We start from the raw sequence: 23,701 nt of genomic DNA, 5'->3' as shown, positions 1-23,701 counted from the left end.
GGCCGGAGAAGTCTACTTCAAGACATTTCCGACTATCGCAATCTTCAGAAAATCAACATTGGTACGTAAACACTCGAGACAGACCTAAACGGACAGCAGCTATACGTCTTGTATTCTGAACGGACATTTCGATTTTTCTTTACTATCAGAGGAATTTTTATTTGCCTTGCATAATGAAGTTTGTCAGATTCCTGATGAAGAACGCTGCTTTGGCAAACGTGCCAAAGCATATTGACCATTTCTCCAAATTCTCACCATCACCGTTGTCTATGAAGCAATTCTTGGATTTCGGTGAGAAGAATATAAGACTTAACAGCATCATTTTGAATAACAATGTCATAATGTTGCTCTGCAAAGAATTCGAGCGACACAATGTTTCAATATTAATTTCAGTGTCGTGCACACTGATAGAGAGGGATGTCATTGTATGTTTTGCTAGCTTGCAGAATAATAGATGGTAGCAAATGTAAAGAAAATGGTAATTGAACCATAAACGATATAGTGGCGTAATCTCAATCTAAGCTACAACGCTGAATATGGTAATTAGATATCAAATTATAGTTGTTTACACTGCGTTGTCTCATGTGCAAACAATACTACATACGGATGTAGGCTGGTTCAAGTTTGACCACAAACAGCAGTCCGATGTACTGAACATGTTTACATAAGGAAACCTGGTTGTTCCAGCTAGCCAATCATAATGTTTAAATGTAGGGTACAACGTTACCATTGTTTTCATTAACGATATGAGATACGAAAGGAATAGGCAGAAGCCTGTCTGAATAGGCCATAGTTTGGCATGCACAGATGATGATGAGGATAAATAATAATAGCTATTTTTATTACACAATTGTTTTGAAAAATCCTCAAACACTTTTGCTCTAGCTTATCTAACTTTGACACCCACCATCTCCAGGTTCTACAAATGCCTGCGAGAAGACATCCTTTGCCTTCCTCAGACAAGAACTCCCCGTCCGGTTGTCCAACATCATGAAAGAGCTCAACCTCTTACCGGACCGGTTGTTGACCACACCATCGGTGCAGCTGGTGCAACGCTGGTAAGAGCCAGCTAGAGCAATCAGGAATTTATCCGGAAATGTTTTACATAACTCGCTTTATGTGTGAAAACGTACACTTTTAACGGGACTGTAGGCTATAATGTCGCCATATAATATATTGTGCTATAGTGTCAGCACAAAAGTGTTTATTGTTTGCAGCATAGCGTACATACTTGGGGTTTGATTAAGTTAAGCAACATTGTTGTTATAGCCATTTGGCCAATGCGCAGGACAGGCCAGCATAACTCTAGTGTCCCAGCTGTGCGCCACTCACTCGCGCTGTGAACTTTGTCCCAGTTCCCTCCCCTCCCCTCGTTGTTTTCGACTAACGGCTGTCTTGGCAGGAACACTTGAAACGAGGGGGGAAGTACAGTAGCCTACGTCCACCACTGCTGCGCGCGCTCGAGTGCGAAAGGGGAACTTCAAGTGCAAACTGTACAATTGCACTTGTGTAATAGCCAATGAAAGCATATTGCACTTTGGAAAACACAAAATACCTTTTACGAAAAAAATAAACGGCAGAAATCTAAGGTTTTAGAATGTGCATTGGAATGCTTTAACTCAATTTGATCATGTCATTTTATTGCACTTCTATGTTATAACATGATTTGACACTGTATGATATTCTTTGGTTTATTTTATTGCCATGACTGCATTTTATGATGAGAAGCAGGCTGGAAGGAAAAGCCTCGTGCAGAAATGAAGGCTCAAGTTGACTTGATTTAGTTGGACAGAAGAGGCTCACTGTGCTGTCCTAAGCAGCATATGAGAGTGTCAGTGGAGTAGATTTCCTACTGCTGTGTGTATTGGAATCACATGGACATATTGAGAAACACACACACACACAATGTGCCTAGCAATGCGAGATGGATGGGGGGTGTCCTGGTGTCAGAGCGATGCAGGAATGGCACCTAGCTGGTCCAAAAGCCAACTGGAAAATGACCAGTGCAAAAGTACCTTCGCTATCTATTGACAGTCTCTATTGACAGAGCCTGAGACCCAATATCCTGTTGCTTTACTATTGAGAATCAATGTTTTTCAGTGTTTAAACAAATGTTGACAAGATGTCTGTTTGATTGTAACGTGGCAATAGTAAGGTCACTAAATTAACTCTTCCTTCTCTCTCTTCTAGGTACATCCAAAGCCTTATGGAGATCTTGGACTTCCTTGACAAGAGCCCAGACGACCACAGTGTCTTGCAATCGTAAGTTTGCACCAGCTTCCGCTAACTCCGCCGTATTGTGGTCCTGTGTGGCTCAATCGGTAGAGCATGGTGTTTGCAATGACAAGGGTTGCGGGTTTGATTCCCACCGTGGCCACCTGTACGTGAAATGTATGACTGTAAGTCGCTTTTGATAAAAGCGTCTTCTAGATGGCATATATTAATCATCCAATACTAACTCTGGAAAAACTAGCTAGTTATTGCATGTTTGGGGGAGGGAGATTGTTAAAGTCTAAGATTGACAGCCCCCTTTCTCTCCCTCTCTCCAGGTTTGTTGAGTCCCTGGAGACCATTAGGAACAGGCACAATGATGTGGTGCCCACTATGGCGCAGGGTGTCATTGAGTACAAAGACACCTTTGGCCAGGACCCGGTCACTAGCCTGAACATCCAGTACTTCCTGGACCGATTCTACATGAGCCGTATCTCCATCCGCATGCTCATCAACCAGCACAGTAAGTCCCGCCTCTTGAGGTCAAATGCATTCCTCATTGATCAATTCAAAATAAGTTTGTCAGTTAAAGCAACTGTTTAATTTCAAACATAGTTTAGGGGATGTGTTTTTGGGACTTGCCAACCTCTCACCAATTCCAGAGGAGCAATTCTTAGTAAATAGCTGTTGCTGATGGTTGACAGGGATTCGCCTAAATCAGTTTGGCCTTGATCAATCCAATTCCCCTTAACTGAACTTGCAACTCAAGCATAATGCAATGCAACAATTTGGCCCTGGCATTGAGCAAGCCGTTTGAAGCTGAGATTAATGCTTACACTGTTAGTCTTGACACACATCCAAGTAGTGTTCTAATTGTGCTAGCAACCAGCTATACAAGGGTTGGCATGGAAAGACTGGCAGAGGTACTTGCACATGCTGAGGTAGACTTTTTTTTGACAGTCTCAGCCCGGAGGCCTGACTATAGGACAGGAAATAGGGTTGTTATGAAAATAAAGACCTCACTTTACTTGTTTTGCCTCTAGAATGTTCCGACTATAGTAGGATAGTATTTTGTGTTGTCAGCTCTTATGAAACAAATGAAAAACAGGTTCAAACTGCCCACAGGGTTTGGACCCCCCCCCCCCCCCCCCCACCTCAGCACTATTTGTCCAAGGTCATTCAAACAGAACTGGGCCTTGCCGGTCCTCTCCTGCCCAGTCTTGCCTTTTTCAATAATTCACCAAAACATTTTGGACTTGGTCCACCACACGTAACATTCTAACTCTTCCCCCTTTTCCTTGCCTCCTCCCCTTGTCCCCTTTTTCTCTGCAGCGCTTGTTTTCGACGGGAACACCAACCCAGCCCACCCCAACACCATCGGGTGCATTGACTCCCTGTGTGATGTCACTGAAGTGATTCGAGGTAAGAGAACCAGTCTTTGGGGCTTACTCATTAAATTGGTCTGAGGTGAAAATGAGGTGGTAGGGGGATAGAAAGACCCAGTTGGAAGTGCTTATTCTGTTTATTTGAAGCCGGTAACTCACAAAGAGTGGCTCTACCTACATTTGGCAATCGTGTCCATTTGTTTTTGCAGAGTGAGAGCTGGAAACAGCTAATTACATTTCTTTCTTTCATTCCTTCTCGTCTCTTTCTCTCCAGATGCGTTTGAGAGTGCCAAGATGCTCTGTGAGCAGTACTACCTCGGGGCCCCTGAGCTGGAGCTAAGGGAGATGAACTGTAAGCACAGCAGGCCTCTACACACCCTCACAATTAATGTGAATTTGAAAAAAAAAAGAACACATTATCGTAAAAGCTTAATAGCATCACATGCAGTGCGTTAGTAGCTATAGGGAAATAAACTAATGCAATTATGCGAACTTCATAGTGTGTTATCCTTTCCTTTTCAGCCAACAATGTCAGAGATCCAATCCAGATCACTTATATCCCCTCCCATCTCTACCATATGCTGTTTGAGCTCTTCAAGGTGAGTCCATATAATGATATCTTAAAACTCAAAATGTATGATGGGGAGGACATTGGCTGCAAGACTTTAGTACAGTAATATCAAAGTATGATGGTGTTTGGTCAGATTTTATGTGTTGACAAATACCTGCACATTCTCTTCTGATGTCCCCCAGAATGCCATGAGAGCTACAATTGAGACCCATGAAGTCAGCCACAACCTCCCACCCATCAGAGTCATGGTGGCCCTTGGCGGAGAGGACCTGTCAATCAAGGTGAGTGACAGGGCAGACTTCCAATCACAGTGCTCATATAGCCTTGCAGGAATTAGAATCGCGACGATGAGGGAACTGGGGCAAAGTGTAGAACGTTTGGAAACTTGGCGAACCAATATCTAAAACTGAACATTTCTAATACAGTTAAGCTCCTTGAAACAACAAACCCAAAATAGAACCAACACATAGGCCTACAGTATGTGACCTCTAACCTCAAACCCAATCCTGTTATTCATTGAAACTCCCTCGCTGCATAACCACCTCAAAATCTTAGTTGAAACAACCCAATGGTTTGTAAGAGAAAGATGATGCTGGCTGTAATGTTGTGCCATAGCTTACCTCTCTATTGTGCCCTCAGCCTAGTTCACCCCCTAGTACAGCCTTAATTGAGTTATCCAAGGCATCATTCTTATCAATGATTAATGCAGAGCCACTGAGCCATGCTCTCATTAACAGGATTGGACAAAGTATATAAAGCCATATTTAGTAAGGGATTAACTAAAGCTGCTATTGGTTGATATCGTTAACCTTTCCCCCAATTAGAATCTTAGTAGTGGTGAATGTGAAACTATGGCTGTCTCAATGAATTGAGCTAAGTCCTCTCATAATCCACCTCCACCACCAGGTCCATCTGTTCACCTCTGCACTAGATTCCTTGATTATTATTCCTAATGGCCTCAGCATTTTCTTCTCTCTGGCCCAATGTTCTAATCCCAGGTTTATATAACGTAATAGGCTTTTTTTTTCATGTATTCTTGTCCAATATGTAGTGTTAGTCGGTGTTAGCTCTACTTAAATAGACTCAGATTGAAAAATACAACATTTGAGATAATGTCAATAAATGGGTTTGAGCTGAAGTGTAATTTCTTTCTCTCTCTGTCTCGCTCTCTTTTTCTTTTTCTCTCTCTCTTTTTTTAGGTGATGGATAGGGGTGGTGGTGTCCCCTTAAGAAAGATTGAGACACTCTTCAGCTACATGTACTCCACAGCTCCCAGACCCGACTTCGGTGACAATCACCGTGCCCCACTGGTGAGTGATACACACACATCTACTTATATCACCTCACAGAACCTAAAACCGCACAGACGCCATACTTATGACTAGATAACCTTCTTTTCTTTAGCAGTATTTCTCTACCTTGAGGCCAACGATCCTATTTTTAATTGTGCTAATAGTTCCAACTATGTCAATGAATTTTTGTTAGCCATAACATTTCCCCTATTGTGTGTCCCTCCAGGCTGGTTTTGGCTATGGGCTTCCCATTTCGCGCCTCTACGCGCGTTACTTCCAGGGAGACCTGCAGTTATACTCGATGGAGGGTCATGGTACTGATGCTGTCATTCACATGAAGGTAAGAGGCAACTACCTACTACCTCCTTTTACACCTCAGATACTAATAACCTACTAATAATAAGTTGTCACATCCCTAGACATGCTAATTGCTAACTCTATCTTCCATCCCCCACTCTCTCCCTCAGGCATTGTCCACAGATTCAGTGGAGAGGCTTCCTGTGTTCAACAAGACAGCTCTGAAACACTACAAAGTTAACCTGGAGGCAGATGACTGGTGTGTTCCCAGTAAGGAACCACTGGACCTGGCCTTACACAGAGTCGCCAAGTGAACTTTGACCTTTCAATTACCTTAAGCCCTAAGGAGAGAGAAAAAGGGCCAAATCTCAATGGGACCTAATGTTGACGTGGTGGTGGGGGAAAGACGTCGTGAACCAATCCTGGAGGAAGTCTATAAGGGAAGAAGCCTCTGATTGCACAGCTTTAAAGCCCCTGGTGGTGTCCTGTTTCAGGAAGTGGGAAACCCACTCACTTCCTGTCCTGACTAAAGTTGTGTTCCTAGGAAGGGGGGTTCAGGGACAGGGGATTGAACCAGTGCCTTAGAAAGGCCATCTTCCAAAGTGCAAGTGATTGTAGATCTCAAACTACCCTGCTCCCCAAATTGCTATACAGTCTGATCAGTCTGTTCCATCCCACACCAAGGCACTTAGCGGGAGCCTCCTGCCCCACTTAGAACACCTGGATTTGGGGTTGACAGTGTAGGAGGGGAACCTGAAAGTGAATGAGGGGGGGGTGTGAAAAATGGATCCTGGCAAAGATAGATGGTCAGAGAAGGAGAAAAAAACAAAGGCGCAAGTGGGAGATCTTGTCATCCCAGTAGAACATGGGATTGACAATTACAGAGTTTTGAAGGTTTAGGTGAAGTACGTAGTCATGATGGTATTCACTGTGAAGGATAGCCACTTCATTTGAGGATTGTTTCAGTGGAGGTCGCATCATTTCAAATCCTTATAAGAGTATGGGTAACACACAAAGGGGGTGTTACTTAGCCGTTATCAGTGTTGTAAAGCATGGAGACAGCCAGCGTCTGGTTAGCCTTGTTGGCACCACCCTTTAGTTAGTCAGAGCAGCTATGTCCGGTTATAACCTGTTATGAAGATTGAAGTTGTAGCAACATAACTATTCGACTGTAGTATGGCAAACGTGTATTAAAGATAATGAGTGCCTATTGCCAAGTGGCCAACATTTCAAACATCAAACATTCTAATGTCCTTGATAATTGCCTATGCATGCAGACAACAGATTGTTCACGAATATTAGCCAATTAGTCATTGTTTTCCTGGTATAAAAAGAATGTATTGTATATGGACCTACTTTTGTGTGGATTGGTCAGTGAGAAAATATCTATACGCGACATTGTTTTCTTTCCATTAGTTTTAACAAAATGTCCAAAACGCGTACAAGTACAGACAACCGAATGTATAGTTTGTGCTCATATAGCCTTACGGGAATTAGAATCGCGATGATGAGAGATCCGGGGCAAAGTGTAGAAGTGTTGGAGACTTGGTGAACCAATATCTTAAACTGAAAGTTTCAAATACAATTCAACTCCTTGAAACAACAACCCCCAAAATAGAACCAACACATAGGCCTATGTGACCTCTAAGTTTATAATTGTGTTGGATGGAATTCCTTGCCTGTGTGAATAGCTTGATGTAGCATGTAGAAGAAAACGTGGAGATGCCTTTTCTAAGATGGATGACTGCACTGTAGAAGTTTGTTACTGGTACCACCGTAGTGAAAGTTTGTCCTGCTTTGCAATAGTATGAACACTATTGGTCCAGATGTGTGCGGATCCCTAGTTACAGTTGACCCAGTCAACTGAGTATCTTCTAATCAAGCCAGAACGCTAGTTTGGTTTGTATTATACTTGAATTGAACAAAATGTACATTTTGAATGTCTTGTTTTTATGAAGAAAGTGATTATGTCAAATAAATCATGTCAAATAAGGAAGTTATTTTTCTTGTCTTGATTAAAAAACAAACACATGCATGAACAACAACTGTGGTTTGATACTGTACCTCACAGCTAAGGTCAAAGGTCCGTCATACCCGCTAAATAAGCAGCTTTCTGGCCAGCGTATGCATTTATGACTGAGTTAAGTTCAATGCTGTGACTTACTGTGCTGATCCAGAGTCATTCTCAGCATTTCAGCTCTACAGTCTGCTCTTCCTAGAACAGTTTAACATATCCATACTATCAGAGAACAAGGGGGCGGGATGGAGAGAGCCTGATGCAGGAAGCAATTAATCTTGTCCCGTCTGGCGGCACCCTTGTAACCAATCAGAGAGGAGAGCACGGCCCAGCTTTATGTAACTTTCTCTTCAAGAGAGAAAAACAAGTGTAGGAGCCAGGAGCCTACCATGCATGGAGATATAGACCTGAGTTATATCAAGTATTGTTTCTCCACTGCCTTCAAAGGCACCTCATGAGTGTTGAATCTGCGTCTTTGTGGGACTCACTACAAATCTACAGAATTTGAATTTTGGGCCTTCAGTTGTAGCTGATACACTATACAGTTATGTACAGTACAAAATGAAATCACCATACCATATTTTTTTTACCTTTCCCGTTGCTTCATGCAAGATTTATATTTCAACAACGGGTAACTTGGGATGGTTTCATAACACGTTTCTTCTGCAGATGTTTATTCATTCACTTTCAAACTGATTTCTGTTTCTTGGAAAGGGTACATTCCTGGAAAGTGTGTATGTGTGTGTGCGAGGCAGCGCACAGTCAAACTGCTGTGCTCCTCTCATTTTAGAACATTTTGTACAGCAGACGTTTGTGGACGTGGTTGGTTAGGCCTGTATGTTATATGAGGCGGCGGTTATATGAGCGCAATCAGAGAAGTGATTCAAAATATGACAAACCTCTGCAAGTACCAAATTGAGCAATCGGGGGAGAAGAGCCTTGGTCAGAGAGGTGACCAAGAACCCAATGGTCACTCTGACAGAGCTCCAGAGTTCCTCTGTGGAGATGGGAGAACCTTCCAGAAGGACAACCATCTCTGCAGCACTCCACCAATCAGGCCTTTATGGTAGATTTGCCAGACGGAACCACTCCTCAGTAAAAAGACACATGGCAGACCGCTTGGAGTTTGACCAAAAGGCACCTGAAGGACACTCAGACCATGAGAAACACGATTCAAATCAAATCAAATTTTATTAGTCACAGGTGCTAAATCAACAGTTGTAGACCTTACAGTGAAATGCTTACTTACGAACCACTAACCAACAATGCAGTTTAAAAATAATACCAATAAGAATAAGAAATAAAAGTAACATGTAATTCAATAGCAGCAGTGAAATAACAATAGCGAGACTATATACAAGGGGGTACCAGTACAGAGTCAATGTGCGGGGGCATCGGTTAGTCTAGGTAATTGAGGTAATATGTACATGTAGGTAGAGTTATTAAAGTGACTATGCGTAGATGATGACAACAGAGAGTAGCAGTGGTGTCAAAGGGAGGGGGGATGCAAATAGTCTGATTTCTTATAAGCTTCCGGGTTAGATTCACTGGTCTGATGAAACCAAGATTAAACTCTTTAGCCTGAATGCCAAGCGTCACGTCTGGAGGAAACCTGGCACCATCCCTACAGTGAAGCATGGTGGTGGCAGCATCATGCTGTGGGGATATTTTTCAGTGGCAGGGACTGGGAGACTAGTCAGGATCGAGGTAAAGATAAACAGAGCAAAGTACAGGGAGATCCTTGATGAAAACCTGCTCCAGAGTGCTCAGGACCTCCGACTTGGGTGAAGGTTCACCTTCCAACAGGACAACGACCCAAAGCACACAGCCAAGACAACGCAAGAGTGGCTTCGGGACAAGTATCTGAATGTCCTTGAGTGGCCCAGCCAGAGCCCAGACTAGAACCCGATCAAACATCTCTGGAGAACCTGAAAATAGCTGTGCAGCGATGCTCCCCATCCAACTTGACAGAGCTTGAGAGGATCTGCAGAGAAGAATGGGAGAAACTCCCCAAATGCAGGTGTGCCAAGCTTGTAGCGTCATACTCAATTAGATTCGAGTTTGTAATCGCTGCTAAAGGTGCTTCAACATAGTACTGAGTAAAGGGTCTGAATGCTTATGTAAATGTGATATTTCAGGTTTTTATTTTTTATAAATGATCTAGGATGTCTTAAAACCTGTTTTTACTTTGTCATTATGGGGCATTGTGTGTAGACTGTTGAGGGGAAAAAAAAAAAATTCATCAATTTTAGAATAAGGCTGTAACGTAACAAAATGTGGAAAAAGTCAAGGGGTCTGAATATTTTGCAAATTATTATTTTTGTATTTTTGTCATTTTGATATTGTTTTTCTGCACAAAGCCTTTATTACTCCTGTATTAGCAGAATAAAATGCTCCTCGGCACCCATTAAGGTTAGGGTTAGTAATTAGGGTTAGCAGTGTGGTTAAGGTTAGGTTAAAAATAAGATTTGATGACTTCGTCCGGTGCCAGCTAGTACCACTCTGAGGAGTTTCCTCCAAAACAAGATTCATGACGAAGAACGCTAACCTGCGCCTGGGGCACCGGGCAGCCTAGTGTCAGCTGCTGAGGATTCGGCAAAGGCTATTTGCTGAGGACGCACACAAAAAGGGAAGGAATAGAGCTGCCTATTCTCTGACTCCAGACAGTGTGTGTGTCAGTGAACTCTTTTCGTCAACACTAAAGCACAGCATGGCTTGCCTCACAGACTGCATCAATATGTGCATCTTGTTGTTTATATACACTCGTGTTGTCTGACTGCTTGAGTATCTGGTCTTTAAGCTCAGTATCAGCGTTTATGAGTGTGTCCCTGACTTCACGGAGTACCACTATGTACCCAGGTGGTAAACAAGTCTGCATGTGTGAGCGACGTGATCGGGTGTGGCGTACATGATTGGGGCTAGCATCACTGTTTAGTCAAAGCCAAAGTTCAACAAGACTGCTATCTACAGTACACTATCACGCCCCATATTGCAAAAAACACAACTTCCTGTGAGTAGTGACCTGGATGTGACATAACTAAAACACATACTGTACACATTAGATTACATTTGATTAGATTAGTTTATTAGTCATGTGCACAGGGTCGCAGATGTAATCGCAGGGTACAGTAAAATTCTTATGCTCCGAGCTCCAACAGTGCAGGTAAAGAAGGAGAAAAAACAACAATTATATATACAAATGTACAACTGTTGCGGTGTAGAATGGTCATATGGGAAGCAGTGGGGGGGTCGTGGGGAGTGAGAAGTGAATGAAAAAAGAATACAAAAATATAATATATATTTACAGCTGTAACAATGGTAAATGTCCATTTGGGGGTGGGGGCAGTGTAAATGTGCTGGGGGGGGGTAGAATATCCATAGGGGGAGCAGCAAATGGGGGGACAGTTTTAGCCATGATACTCCTATACTGCCCACTTCTGAGTGATGGAAGCAGGTAGAATGCTTCGGGTAGCCTTCCACAAGCTTCCCACAATAAATTGGGTGAATTTTGGCCCATTCCTCCTGACAGAGCTGGTGTAACTGAGTCAGGGTTGTAAGGCCTCCTTGCTCGCACACTCTTTTTCAGTTCTGCCCACACATTTTCTATAGGATTGAGGTCAGGGCTTTGTGATGGCCACTCCAATACCTTGACTTTGTTGTCCTTAAGCCATTTTGCCACAACTTTGGAAGTATGCATGGGATCATTGTTCATTTGGAAGACCCATTTGTGACCAAGCTTTAACTTCTTGACTGATGTCTTGAGATGTTGCTTCGATATATCCACATAATTTTCCTTCTCATGACGCCATCAATTTTGTGAAGTGCACCAGTCCCTCCTACAGCAAAGCACCCCCGCAACATGATGCTGCCACCCCGTGCTTCACGGTTGGGATGGTGTTCTTTGGCTTGCAAGCCACCCCCTTTTTCCTCCAAACATAACGATGGTCAATATGGCCAAACAGTTCTATTTTTGTTTCATCAGACCAGAGGACATTTCTCCAAAAAGTACCATCGTTGTCCCCATGTGCAGTTGCAAACCGTCGTCTGGCTTTTTTATGGCGGTTTATGGCTTCTTTATGGCTTCTTCCTTGCAGAGTGGCCTTTCACGTTGTGTCGATATAGGACTCGTTTTACTGTGGATATAGATACTTGTGTACCTGTTTCCTCCAGCATCTTCACAAGGTACTTTGCTGTTGTTCTGGGATTGATTTGCACTTTTCTCACCAAAGTATGTTCATCTCTAGGAGACAGAACGCGTCTCTTTCCTGAACGTTATGACGGCTGCGTGGTCCCATGGTGTTTATACTTGCATACTACTTTTTGTACAGATGAACATGGTACCTTCAGGTGTTTGGAAATTGCTCCCAAGGATGAACCAGACTTGTGGAGGTCTACAATTATTTTTCTGAGGTCTTGGCTGATTTCTTTTGATTTTCCCATGATGTCAAGCAAAGAGGCACTGAGTTTGAAGGTAGGCCATGAAATACATCCACAGGTACACCTCCAATTGACTCAAATGATGTCAGAAGCTTCTAAAGCCATGACATCATTTTCTGGAATTTACCGAGCTGTTTAAAGGTACAGTCAAATTAGTGTATGTAAACTTCTGACCCACTGGAATTGTGATACAGTGAATTAAAAGTGAAATAATCTGTCTGTAAACAATTGTTGGATAAATTACTTGTGTCATTGTCACGCCCTGACCTTAGTTTTCTATATTTTCTGTATTATTTTGGTCAGGGTGTGACGAGGGTGGGTATGTGTGTTTTGTCTTGTCTAGGGTTTTTGTTTATCTATGGGGATTTTGTATGTCTATGTGTAGTTGCATGTCAGCACTCTGTTATTATAGCTTCACGTTCGTTTTGTTGTTTTGTTAGTTTCTTTAAGTGTTCTTCGTTTTATTAAAGAAGAATGTATTCACATCACGCTGCACCTTGGTCTCCTCACTACGACGAGCGTGACAGAACTACCCACCACCAAAAGACCAAGCAGCGTGGTAAGAGGGAGCAGCGTTTTTTGGAGAGTTGGACATGGGAGGAAATCCTAGACGGCAAGGGACCCTGGGCACAGACGGGAGAATATTGCCGTCCTAAAGAGGAGCTAGAAGCAGCTAAGGCGGAGCGGCGACGCTACGAGGAGTTGGCGCAAAGAGGCGTGCACGAGAGGCAGCCCCAGAATTGTTTTGGGGGGGGCACACGGGGAGTGTGGCAGAGTCACCACGGAGAAATGCCCACCCAGACCCTCCCCTATAGGTTCAGGTTTTGCGGCCGGATTACGCACCTTTGGGGGGGGGGGGGGGGGGTACTGTCACGCCATGTGTGACGAGGGTGGGTATGTGTGTTTTGTCTTGTCTAGGGTTTTTGTTCATCTATGGGGATTTTGTATGTCTATGTGTAGGTGCATGTCAGCACTCTGTTATTATAGCTTCACGTTCGTTTTGTTGTTTTGTTAGTTTGTTTAAGTGTTCTTCGTTTTATTAAAGAAGAATGTATTCACATCACGCTGCGCCTTGGTCTCCTCACTACGACGAGCGTGACAGTCATGCACAAAGTATATGTCTTAACCGACTTGCTGAACCTACAGTTTGTTAAAAAGAAATTTGTGGAGTGGTTGAAAAATGAGTTTTAATGACTCCAACCTAAGTGTATGTAAACTTCAGACTTCAGCTGTACCTCCAAATCCTTTTTACAATTTTTTTTTCTTTTGGTTTATTGTTACATTTTCTTTAAAAACAGCTCATATATATTTTTGTACATAATTTTATACACATAAAATATGCATAAAAACAAAAAAACACAGCATATGAATATTACATGTAAATTTGTTAAAAAGTACATGTCGTTAATTAAAAACAATAGAAACATCCATGAATAAATTTACTTTTCTTTGTAAAAACATAAATTCTGTAAAATCCATTTAAAATGTGTACTAATGATTTAACAAAATTAAAACATTTTAAGACATGAAAACATGTAAAAAAAGTAACTTTGTTAAAAAGCTGTCTTCGGTCCTTTGTACAGGAGCCGGGTGAGTCCTTATCAAACTCGTCTCCTCTTGCTCTTCCGAATCACTTCCCATCCCATCCCGTCCTTCAGGGCCCAGAGGAGATCCCTCCCCTAGGCGCATCGCCCTTTGCACTGCAGCGCTGTCAGACCGTGGCCGCCGGGACCTTGGGTGTTGTGGGGGACCCTTCGCTTGGAGTCGAGGCCCCCTTTCTTCTGTACCACCCCAGGGGTTCTGTGGCTACCATGGCCACTGCCTGGGGGGTGGTCTCTACTCGTTTCTCTACCAGCAGGTTGCGGGAGGACCACAGTGCTTCCTTCATACACGTGAGGGTGGGCCAGAGGTTGGTGAAGGCCTTCGGGGGAATAGGCCTTCGGTCCACCCCATACTGCACGAGCTGGGGCGTTAGGTCCTCCCCTGCTGGCAGACACGGGGAGATCAGGGGGCCTGCTTCCTTACACAGGTCCCTGGCGGCTCTGCACTCCCAGAGCAAGTGCCTCACCGACTCCTCTTGGCCGCAGCCTGGTCGGGGGCACGCGGATATCTTCGCCATGCCTCGGGAGTGCATAACGGCCCTGACCGGGAGGATCTTGTGGGCAACCATCCAGGACAGGTCCCGGTGCCGATTCAGGAGAGCAGGATGGGCCACGTTACGCCAAAACGTTATGGGCTCGCCTATAGCAAACCCACGCACTGGGCACACTGTTTCCCGCTCCTGCACAGGAGAGAGAAGAGAGCAGTGTTTAGTTAAAACTGTGACTGCTTCTTTTTGCAGTTTAAAATGTCTTAAAAACTTCTGGAGCTGGGCGTAGTGTGTAGGGAGCAGGAAAGAGACTGGGGCTTGCAGGTCGACTGGGATCAGCCTCGGGGTTCTGAGGTATGATCCCAGCCAGAACCGTGCGAGGGCCTGGGTCTTGTTGTTGACCGGGGAGGTGGCAAGAGTGAGATGTAACGCTGTATAGCGGCTGCCCAGGAACAAGTAGAGGTCAGGCAAGCCTTTCCCCCCCTTGGACCTGGGCCTCTTGACCACCTCCCTCCTCAGCCTCTCCCACTTGCTTCCCCCCAGGAAGTAAATCCTTTTTACAATTGTGTTATTCAACAGTTATGCCAATTGATGCTGCAATGATATAACTACCTCTCCCTTCTTATCTCTATCAAAAGACAACAGCTATGTCAGAGATGGGAGGATGAATCCCCTTTTTGTCTGTAAAGAGATTGTGTAGCTTCATTGGTAGGTGCAGTCCTCCGACCTACTAACCATAATAGAGCCTATATTGATTTAGGCATTGATTTGAGGAATCTTTGCACTAGACTAGAACAACATTTCATTATTATCCAATGGTATTCAATGCAAGCTCAGTGAAAGAAAGGAGGGCTGCTTTGGTGATATCTGTTGAGTGTAATGGCATGTCTCTCGTGCCTATTATTTAGCTTTAAAGTGCTGATTTTAAATAAAGACTGTCCATTCCAAATGAGGCTAACACTTCCCTTTGGGCCATTTGCCTAAAAGGACAGCTGTTTTTTAGGAGATGAGTCTGGTTAATTACACCGGCTGTCACAGTTTTACATATCATTTAAAGGAAAGGTATCTATTGAAGTATCTATTCCTGCCAGCGTGATGTTAAGTCACTATCATATTATTGTATGCAGCCATTTCATCTGGGAATTTGCTGACGTAGTGTATTTATGTTACCCTTATAGTGGATTCAAAGATACATCGACATAAATATCACTTCCTTGACAGGTTGAAAGGAAAAGCAAAGGGTTTCCAGGAATCCAGCATTGGGTCCCGCACTTGCCTCTTGACATAAGAAAATCTCTGGAAACTACCAGGTCTGTGCTGTATGGACAGTAGCAATGGAATGATGTTCCCCGATTCTTTCCACCACTCTACATAAGGCTTGTCGACAAGTGTTTACTGCAATGCTCTACCAACTTGTCAAGGGAATTTTTCAGAAGGCCCCACGAGGTGTGCCTACGGTATACCCGTGCTGCCCGAAACACAAAGCATGTGTCCCTTTCACCCAGTGGGCTGGGACACCGATGACCTCAAAGATGCACGTCACTTTGTCACTATGCCGACAGCTACACTGTAACAGAATACCAGTACCAGATCACTTCTTGTGGAGTCATGTGCAGGATGTGTTGTGTGCTAAAAGTGGCATCGGAGCCTTGTAGCCTATCGTAGTTAGCCAGGCAAAGAAAACACACCAGATTTAGTTTCAGATCTACTTTATTATCCCACCAGGGGGAAATTAATTTGGTCATGTGCTTATACCAACAGGGATAGGATAAACAATGTGCTCTTCATATGACATAATTGTTCCTTTGCCTTCTCAACAAGTTGTAGGGAGAGACGGGAGCAGGTTGTTAGTAGGTGGGAACAGTCAGTCCTGTTGACTTGATTTGGGTGTTAATAAGAATTCAGATTGATTTTAATTAAATGTTCACCATTCAAGGGAATGCAGTATGAATAGCACCCATAATTAAATCCAAAACCTTCAAGACATATACTTCATACTGTACATTACATCAGATCCTATGGGTAATTTATTACTAATTGCGTTTGGAAATGTTTCTCGTGATTTACACGTAATTGACAGCAAAAGTAAATCTGAGCATAAGTATTGCAAGCGTTGATTATCAAAAGCATTTATTATTCAAGTTGTTGCTCATGGCGTAGCAGTCAGACGTCTTTTGTCCTCGTCTTGTCGTGTCCCGTGTTTATTTCGTGTACATATATATATTTAAATCTTTTTTCATCGAATATATTTTTTAATGTTTTTCTGAACCTCAACTTCAACATACTCTCCTGCAATCTGCCTCACCCAATGTGGTATGGATCTGCTATTTTCTTTACTTTGAATCAGAACCCCCAACAGGAGCTAGCCAGCTAAGTAGCTACTAGCTAGTAGTCAGCTAGCCAATGCTAGCGGTCATCAGATACCTTTAGCCTGGTCAACTCTCGCCATTCTGGACAGCGCGACTCAAACCAGAGCAAATCAGACTTATTTTTCTCCATATCTCCGGATTCCTACTGCAAGCTCTGGACCTTTTCACCTGGATCATCGCAGCTAGCTAGCTGCTATCCGAGTTGCCACTCCTGGCCAACGTCTCCGTCCCAAAGCAAGAACCAATTAGCCTGGAGCTAGCCTTTGCTAGGCCCATCTCCCGGTTAGCCGAAGAGGTCCATCAGCCACTCCTTGGGCTACAATACCTATTTTACAATACCTATTGGCCTGGACTCCCGCCGACCCTTCACGACTGGACTACCGATGTAATTCACCCGAGGGGGCCTTTCAACTGGCTCCTCCGTCACGACGTCCCCTGAATGCCCATCTGCTAGCCGTGGCCCGCTAGCTGTCTAGAGCATATCGGACTGTTAGCTTAAGAGGCCCATCGGACAAATTCTTTGGCCACGATACCTATTTTGCCAATTGGCCTGGACCCTTTTACCACACTGAGCCCTGCGGATCCACAAAGACTGGCCTGCCGACGTAACAGCACGGGGGTCTACAACTGACTTATTCCGTCGCGATGTCCCTCTAAGGCCCGTCTGCTAGCTTGCTAGCCCCGGCTCGCTAGCTGCCTCCGGCCCGCCGGAGCCACGGCGGGATATCATATATCATTATATGATATAGGGATATCATATAATAAAATGTTCATGAAATCACAAGTCCAAGACACCAAATGAAAGATACACATCTTGTGAATCAAGCCATCATTTCTGATTTTTAAAATGTTTTACAGGGAAGACACAATATGTAAATCTATTAGCTAACCACGTTGGCAAAAGACACCACTTCTTTACTCCACCATTTCTTTACTCCATCAGTAGCTATCACAAATTCGACCAAATAAAGATATATATAGCCACTAACCAAGAAACAACTTCATCAGATGACAGTCTGATAACATATTTATTGTATAGCATATGTTTTGTTAGAAAAATGTGCATATTTCAGGTATAAATCAGAGTTTACCATTGCAGCCACCATCACAACTCTCACCAAATGGACTAGAATAACTACAGAGACCATCTTGTATTAGCTAATTACTCATCATAAAACATTTCTTAAAAATACACAGCGTACAGCAGATGAAAGACACAGATCTTGTGAATCCAGCCAATATTTCAGATTTTCTAAGTGTTTTACAGCGAAAACACAATATAGCGTTATATTAGCTTACCACAATAGCAAACATCACAACAGCATTGATTCAAGGCAAAAATAGCGATAACGTATAAACCACCAAAATATATAAATTTTTTCACTAACCTTCTCAGAATTCTTCAGATGACAGTTCTATAACATCATATTACACAATGCATATAGAGTTTGTTCGAAAATGTGCATATTTAGCGGCACAAATCGTGCTTATACAATGTGATTAGTGTCCAAAACCTCAAGCAATCTGTCCGGCGCCATCTTGGAGAGGCACCTATTCTAATCGAAAACTATTCATAAACTTGACTAAAAAAATACAGGTTGGACAGCAATTGAAAGACAAATTAGTTCTTAATGCAATCGCTGGGTTACATTTTTAAAATTAACGTTACTTCAAAATACAGCGTGCGATAAAGCAAGTCTGCACTGCAAGTAATGGCGGCTTATGCATTTGACTTTTTTCAACAGAACAACGAATTATCAGCATAAATAGTTCTTACTTTTTGATGAACTCTCATCAGAATCTTGGGAAAGGTGTCCTTTGTCCAAAAGAATCGTTGCTCGGTTGTAGAATGTCGTCTTCAACGTTGCAATTAGCAGTAAACATTAGCCATGTGGGCCAGAGATACCCAACTTCCTACAACGCCACGAAAATAAATACCCGAAAATCGCAATATGCTGACATAAACTGGTATAATTCGGTTAAAAATAACAAGATTATGATGTCTTTAAACCCTATATCGAATAAAAACACAGCCGGAAATGTCTAAGATCTATAACCAATGCTTCTAGTACAATGTGCCAAGGTCCTCAGTGCGTCAGAGCGAAGGGGAAAAGAACGATACACATCTTTGCCAAGTCATTTATAACCTTTGGGATCTACGTAGAGACTCCATTTCAAGTCTCCCTATTCGCTAACAACCAGGGGAAGGCGTATGCAGTGCATCTCAACCAATAGAAAACAGGCAGAGTTATACACAGGTCTCAGAGCAGGTTGGAAAATTTGGCACTCACATCCACATAGGAAAATTGCTCTAAGTCCAGTTCTGTTTCACTCACAGATATAATTCAAACGGTATTAGAAACTAGAGAGTGTTTTCTATCCAATAGTAATAATAATATGCATATTGTACGAGTAAGAATTGAGTACGAGGCAGTTTAATTTGGCAACGTCATAATTACAAAGTGCTAACAGCTCCCCCTATTGAAAAGAAGTTAACAAACCTCCAGACGAGCTTCAATGCCACACAACTCTCCTTCCGTGGCTTCCAACTGCTCTTAAATGCAAGTAAAGCTAAATACATGCTCTTCAACCGATCGCTGCCTGCACCTGCCCGCCCGTCCAGCATCACTACTCTGGATGGTTCTGACTTAGAATATGAGGACAACTACAAATAACTAGGTGTCTGGTTAGCCTGTTTGGGCTGCAGGGACAGTATTGAGTAGCCAGATAAAAGGTGCCCATTTCAAACGGCCTCGTACTCAATTCTTGCTCGTACAATATGCATATTATTATTACTATTGGATAGAAAACACTCTCTAGTTTCTAAAACCGTTTGAATTATATCTGTGAGTCAAACAGAACTCATTTGGCACAAACTTCCTGACCAGGAAGTGGAAAGTCTGAAATCGAGGCTCTGTTCTACTTCCTGCCTATAAATGAGCATGATACGTATTAGTATACATGCACTTCATAGACCTTCCCCTGGATGTCAAGAGGCGGTGAGAGAAGAAATTTAGTGTTTATCTTGGTCTGAAGTGGAATACAAGCTCTTTGTATGACGTGTCCCCCATTTCTTGTTTTCTGGAGAGCGTGAAGAGGGACTTGGATTTACCTTCTGTTTAGCTGCCGTTATAGGCGACTAATATCTCCGGCTTTGATTTTATTTGATACATGTGACCATATCATCGTAAAGTATGTTTTTTCAATATAGTTTCATCAGATTATTGACATTTTTTCGGGAGTTTTGCCGTGTTCCGTTCTCTTCCGTTTGTTGACATGGAGAGCTTCGTGCCACTTGGCTAGTGTGCTTGCTAATTCAAGAGGGAAAATGGACGTTCTAAATCCAAACAACGATTGTTCTTGACAAAGGACACCTTGTCCAACATTCTGATGGAAGATCAGCAAAAGTAAGAAACATTTTATGATGCTATTTCATATATCTGTCGTACATGTGAACTAGTCGCCGGCGCCCAACTTTGGGGTACTCTAGCTATACCGAAGCTGGATGTCGTAATGAAGTTATTTTTTAGAATTCTAACACTGCAATTTCATTAAGAACTAATGGATCTATCATTTCCTATACAACATGTATTTTTTAGTTATGTTTATGAATAGCTATTTGGTCAGAATATGTGTGTCAGAAAAATATCGTTGCTGTTTAGACGTTGTGGAAAAAGTAGCTACGATAGCAACATGTATAACCACTGATTTCAGCTCTAAATATGCACATTTTTGAACAAAACATAAGTGTATGTATAACCTGATGTTATAGGACTGTCATCTGATGAAGAATATCAAGGTTAGTCAAAAAATATATATCTTTTACTGGTTTGTTACGATCGCTAACCTTTTGCTACTGGGAAATGGCTTGTCTTTCTGGCTATTGTGGTAAGCTAATATAACGCTATATTGTGTTTTCGCTGTAAAACACCTAATAAATCTGAAATATTGGCTGGACTCACAAGATGCCTGTCTTTCATTTGCTGTACACTATGTATTTTTCAGAAATGTTTTATGATGAGTAATTATGTATTTGACGTTGGTGTCTGTAATTATTATGGCTGCTTTCGGTGCAATTTCTGATTGTAGCTGCAATGTAAACTATGATTTATACCTGAAATAGGCACATTTTTCGAACAAAACATAGATTTATTGTATAACATGTTACAAGACTGTCATCTGATGAAGTTGTTTGTTAGTTTGTTTGGTTGGTTCTTGGTTAGTTAGGTTGGCTTTGTGCATGCTACCAGTGCTGTGAAAAATGTCTGTCCTTTTTTGTATTTGGTGGTGAGCTAACATAAATATACGTGCTGTTTTCGCTGTAAAACATTTTAAAAATCGGACATGTTGGCTGGATTCACAAGATGTGTACCTTTCATTTGCTGTATTGGACTTGTTAATGTGTGAAAGTTAAATATTAAAAAAAAATATCTTTTGAATTTCGCGCCCTGCACTTGAGCTGGCTGTTGTCATATTGTGGGCGGCCTCGGGCTTGCAGCCATAAGAAGCTAAACTCTCCTTCCAGACTCACATTAAACATCTCCAATCCAAAAACAAATCAAGAATCGGCTTCCTATTTTGCAGCATAAAATCCTTCAACTCATGCTGCCAAACATACCCTCGTAAAACTGACCATCCTACCGATCCTTGACTTTGGCGATGTCATTTACAAAATAGCCTCTAACACTCTACTCAACAAATTGGATGCAGTTTATCACAGTGCCATCCATTTTGTCACCAAAGCTCCATATACTACCCACCACTGCGACCTGTATGTTCTCGTTGGCTGGCCCTCGCTTCATACTCGTCGCCAAACCCACCGGCTCCAGGTCATCTTTAAGTCAGTGCAGGGCTCCCTGCCTGTGCCATTAAACCCCTACAACTCATCCAGAACGCCGCAGCCCGTCTGGTGTTCAACCTTCCCAAGTTCTCTCACGTCACCCCGCTCCTCCGCTCTCTCCACTGGCTTCCAGTTGAAGCTCGCATCCGCTACAAGACCATGGTGCTTGCCTACGGAGCTGTGAGGGGAACGGCACCTCAGTACCTTCAGGCTCTGATCAGGCCCTACACCCAAACAAGGGCACTGCGTTCATCCACCTCTGGCCTGCTCGCCTCCCTACCACTGAGGAAGTACAGTTCCCGCTCAGCCCAGTCAAAACTGTTCGCTGCTCTGGCACCCCAATGGTGGAACAAACTCCCTCACGACGCCAGGACAGCGGAGTCAATCACCACCTTCCGGAGACACCTGAAACCCCACCTCTTCAAGGAATACCTAGGATAAAGCAATCCTTCTGCCCCCCCCCCCCCCCCCTTAAAAGATCTAGATGCACTATTGTAAAGTGGCTGTTCCACTGGATGTCATAAGGTGAATGCACCAATTTGTAAGTCGCTCTGGATAAGAGCGTCTGCTAAATGACTTAAATGTAATGTAAATGTAAGTCTTTGCTAGTTAAAACCCCGTCCCCCCTTATCTCAGCTCACTGGTCACCATAGCAGCACCCACCCGTAGCACGCGCTCCAGCAGGTATATTTCACTGGTCGCCCCCAAAGCCAATTCCTCCTTCGGCCGCCTTTCCTTCCCATTCTCTGCTGCCAATGACTAGAATGAACTGCTAAAATCACTGAAGCTGGAGACTCATATATCTCTCTCACTACCTTTAAGCACCAGTTCTCAGAGCAGCTCACAGATCACTGCACCTGTACATAGCCCATCTGTAAATAGCCCTTCCAACTACCTCATCCCCATACTGTTATTTATTTTATTTATTTGCTCCTTTGCACCCCAGTATCTCTACTTGCACAGTCATCTTCTGCACATGTATCACTCCACTGTTTAATTGCTATATTGTAATTATTTAGCCACTCTGGCCTATTTCATTGCCTTACCTCCCTTATCCTACCTCCTTTGCACACACTGTACAGTATATTGACTTTTTCTATTGTATTATTGACTGTATGTTTGTAAATTCCATGTGTAACTCCGTGTTGTTGTTTGTGTCGCAACGCTTTGCTTTATCTTGGCCAGGTCGCATTTGTAAATGAGAACTTGTTCTCAACTAACCTATCTGGTTAAATAAAGGTGAAATAAATCAAAAAAATAAATAAAAAGTTAATCAACTCATCCCTGGTCATGTTTAGCCTTGCCTTTACAGTAAGAGGGAGAGTCAAGTGGAAGTACTAAACACAGTTGTTGACCCCTCACCTTTCTTAATAATTTGTACTGTATTATAGAGGTTCGCATTGACCCTCAGTCACCTAGTCGTGAGAAAATGTAAATATTATTTTCACCTGCAGTCCACGGACCCTGACAAATATGAGGGGGTGGCTCCCCCGTGTGGCTGTGATCTATAACTGCAGAAACATTTTCTCATTGGCTCTTAACAATACTATCCAGGGGCCATGGCAAAGGCATTATATTAATAGTGAGGCTATGGTGATATTATGGGGACATTATAGGAATATTAGAGGGGTGTTATGGGGACGATATGGGGATGTTATGGGGACATTATGGTGATACTGGGGGACCTTGTATGGATATTAGGGGGACATTATTCTGATATTAAGGGGAGGTCATTCCCAAGGTAAAAAGCCCATGAGCATTCTTATATGCATCTATGAGTCTTTACTTATTACATTTAAGAGACATGTTGTTGACGCCATGTCTAAGATATTAGAAATAAACACAATGAAATGGAACGCAATAAAATGACCTTCAGTTAAAGAGTTAAGTGAATTCCATGGCCGTTCCATGGGAACAGTGAGACTGACATGAACATGGTTTTGTGTCGATCAAACGTTTTCACTTCAGCTTTTCCATTTACTCTATTGACTATCCCATAGGCGGAAATCCCAGGGGGGACGGGGGGGACACGACCCCCCCATCCTGGGGAAAATATGATTTGTCCCCCCCAATATATCACTGTAAACATAACTATGTAATGTCAATAATATTAATAATACGCAATGAAAGCACTTGTACTGATTATAGACACTTAATAGCGCGTTTTTAAATTTCACAAGATAGCGACCCCCC

At 42.9% G+C, this 23,701-nt stretch overlaps 1 protein-coding gene across 1 annotated transcript; it reads left to right on the top strand.

Moving 5' to 3' along the window:
• On the top strand, window positions 1-7,752 carry LOC129828568 (pyruvate dehydrogenase (acetyl-transferring) kinase isozyme 2, mitochondrial-like). The gene is made up of 11 exons (XM_055889615.1): window positions 1-291; window positions 917-1,058; window positions 2,191-2,262; window positions 2,550-2,734; window positions 3,544-3,633; window positions 3,871-3,948; window positions 4,119-4,195; window positions 4,350-4,448; window positions 5,367-5,477; window positions 5,686-5,799; window positions 5,927-7,752. The coding sequence occupies exons 1-11, from the start codon at window positions 174-176 to the stop codon at window positions 6,068-6,070; spliced, it is 1,230 nt and encodes a 409-aa protein (XP_055745590.1). The 5' UTR covers window positions 1-173; the 3' UTR covers window positions 6,071-7,752.
• Window positions 7,753-23,701: the final 15,949 nt, after the last annotated feature.

This window comes from Salvelinus fontinalis, chromosome 2, assembly GCF_029448725.1.
Source record: "Salvelinus fontinalis isolate EN_2023a chromosome 2, ASM2944872v1, whole genome shotgun sequence".
NCBI lineage: Eukaryota > Metazoa > Chordata > Actinopteri > Salmoniformes > Salmonidae > Salvelinus > Salvelinus fontinalis.
This window is presented reverse-complemented; position numbering and strand designations above follow the sequence as displayed.

Coding starts and splice junctions, on each gene's coding strand:
- LOC129828568 (XM_055889615.1), top strand. CDS start 174: ATGAAGTTTGTCAGATTCCTGATGAAGAACGCTGCTTTGGCAAACGTG. Junction 3,949..4,118: donor GGAGCTAAGGGAGATGAACT/GTAAGCACAGCA, acceptor TTTCCTTTTCAG/CCAACAATGTCAGAGATCCA. Junction 4,196..4,349: donor TGCTGTTTGAGCTCTTCAAG/GTGAGTCCATAT, acceptor GATGTCCCCCAG/AATGCCATGAGAGCTACAAT.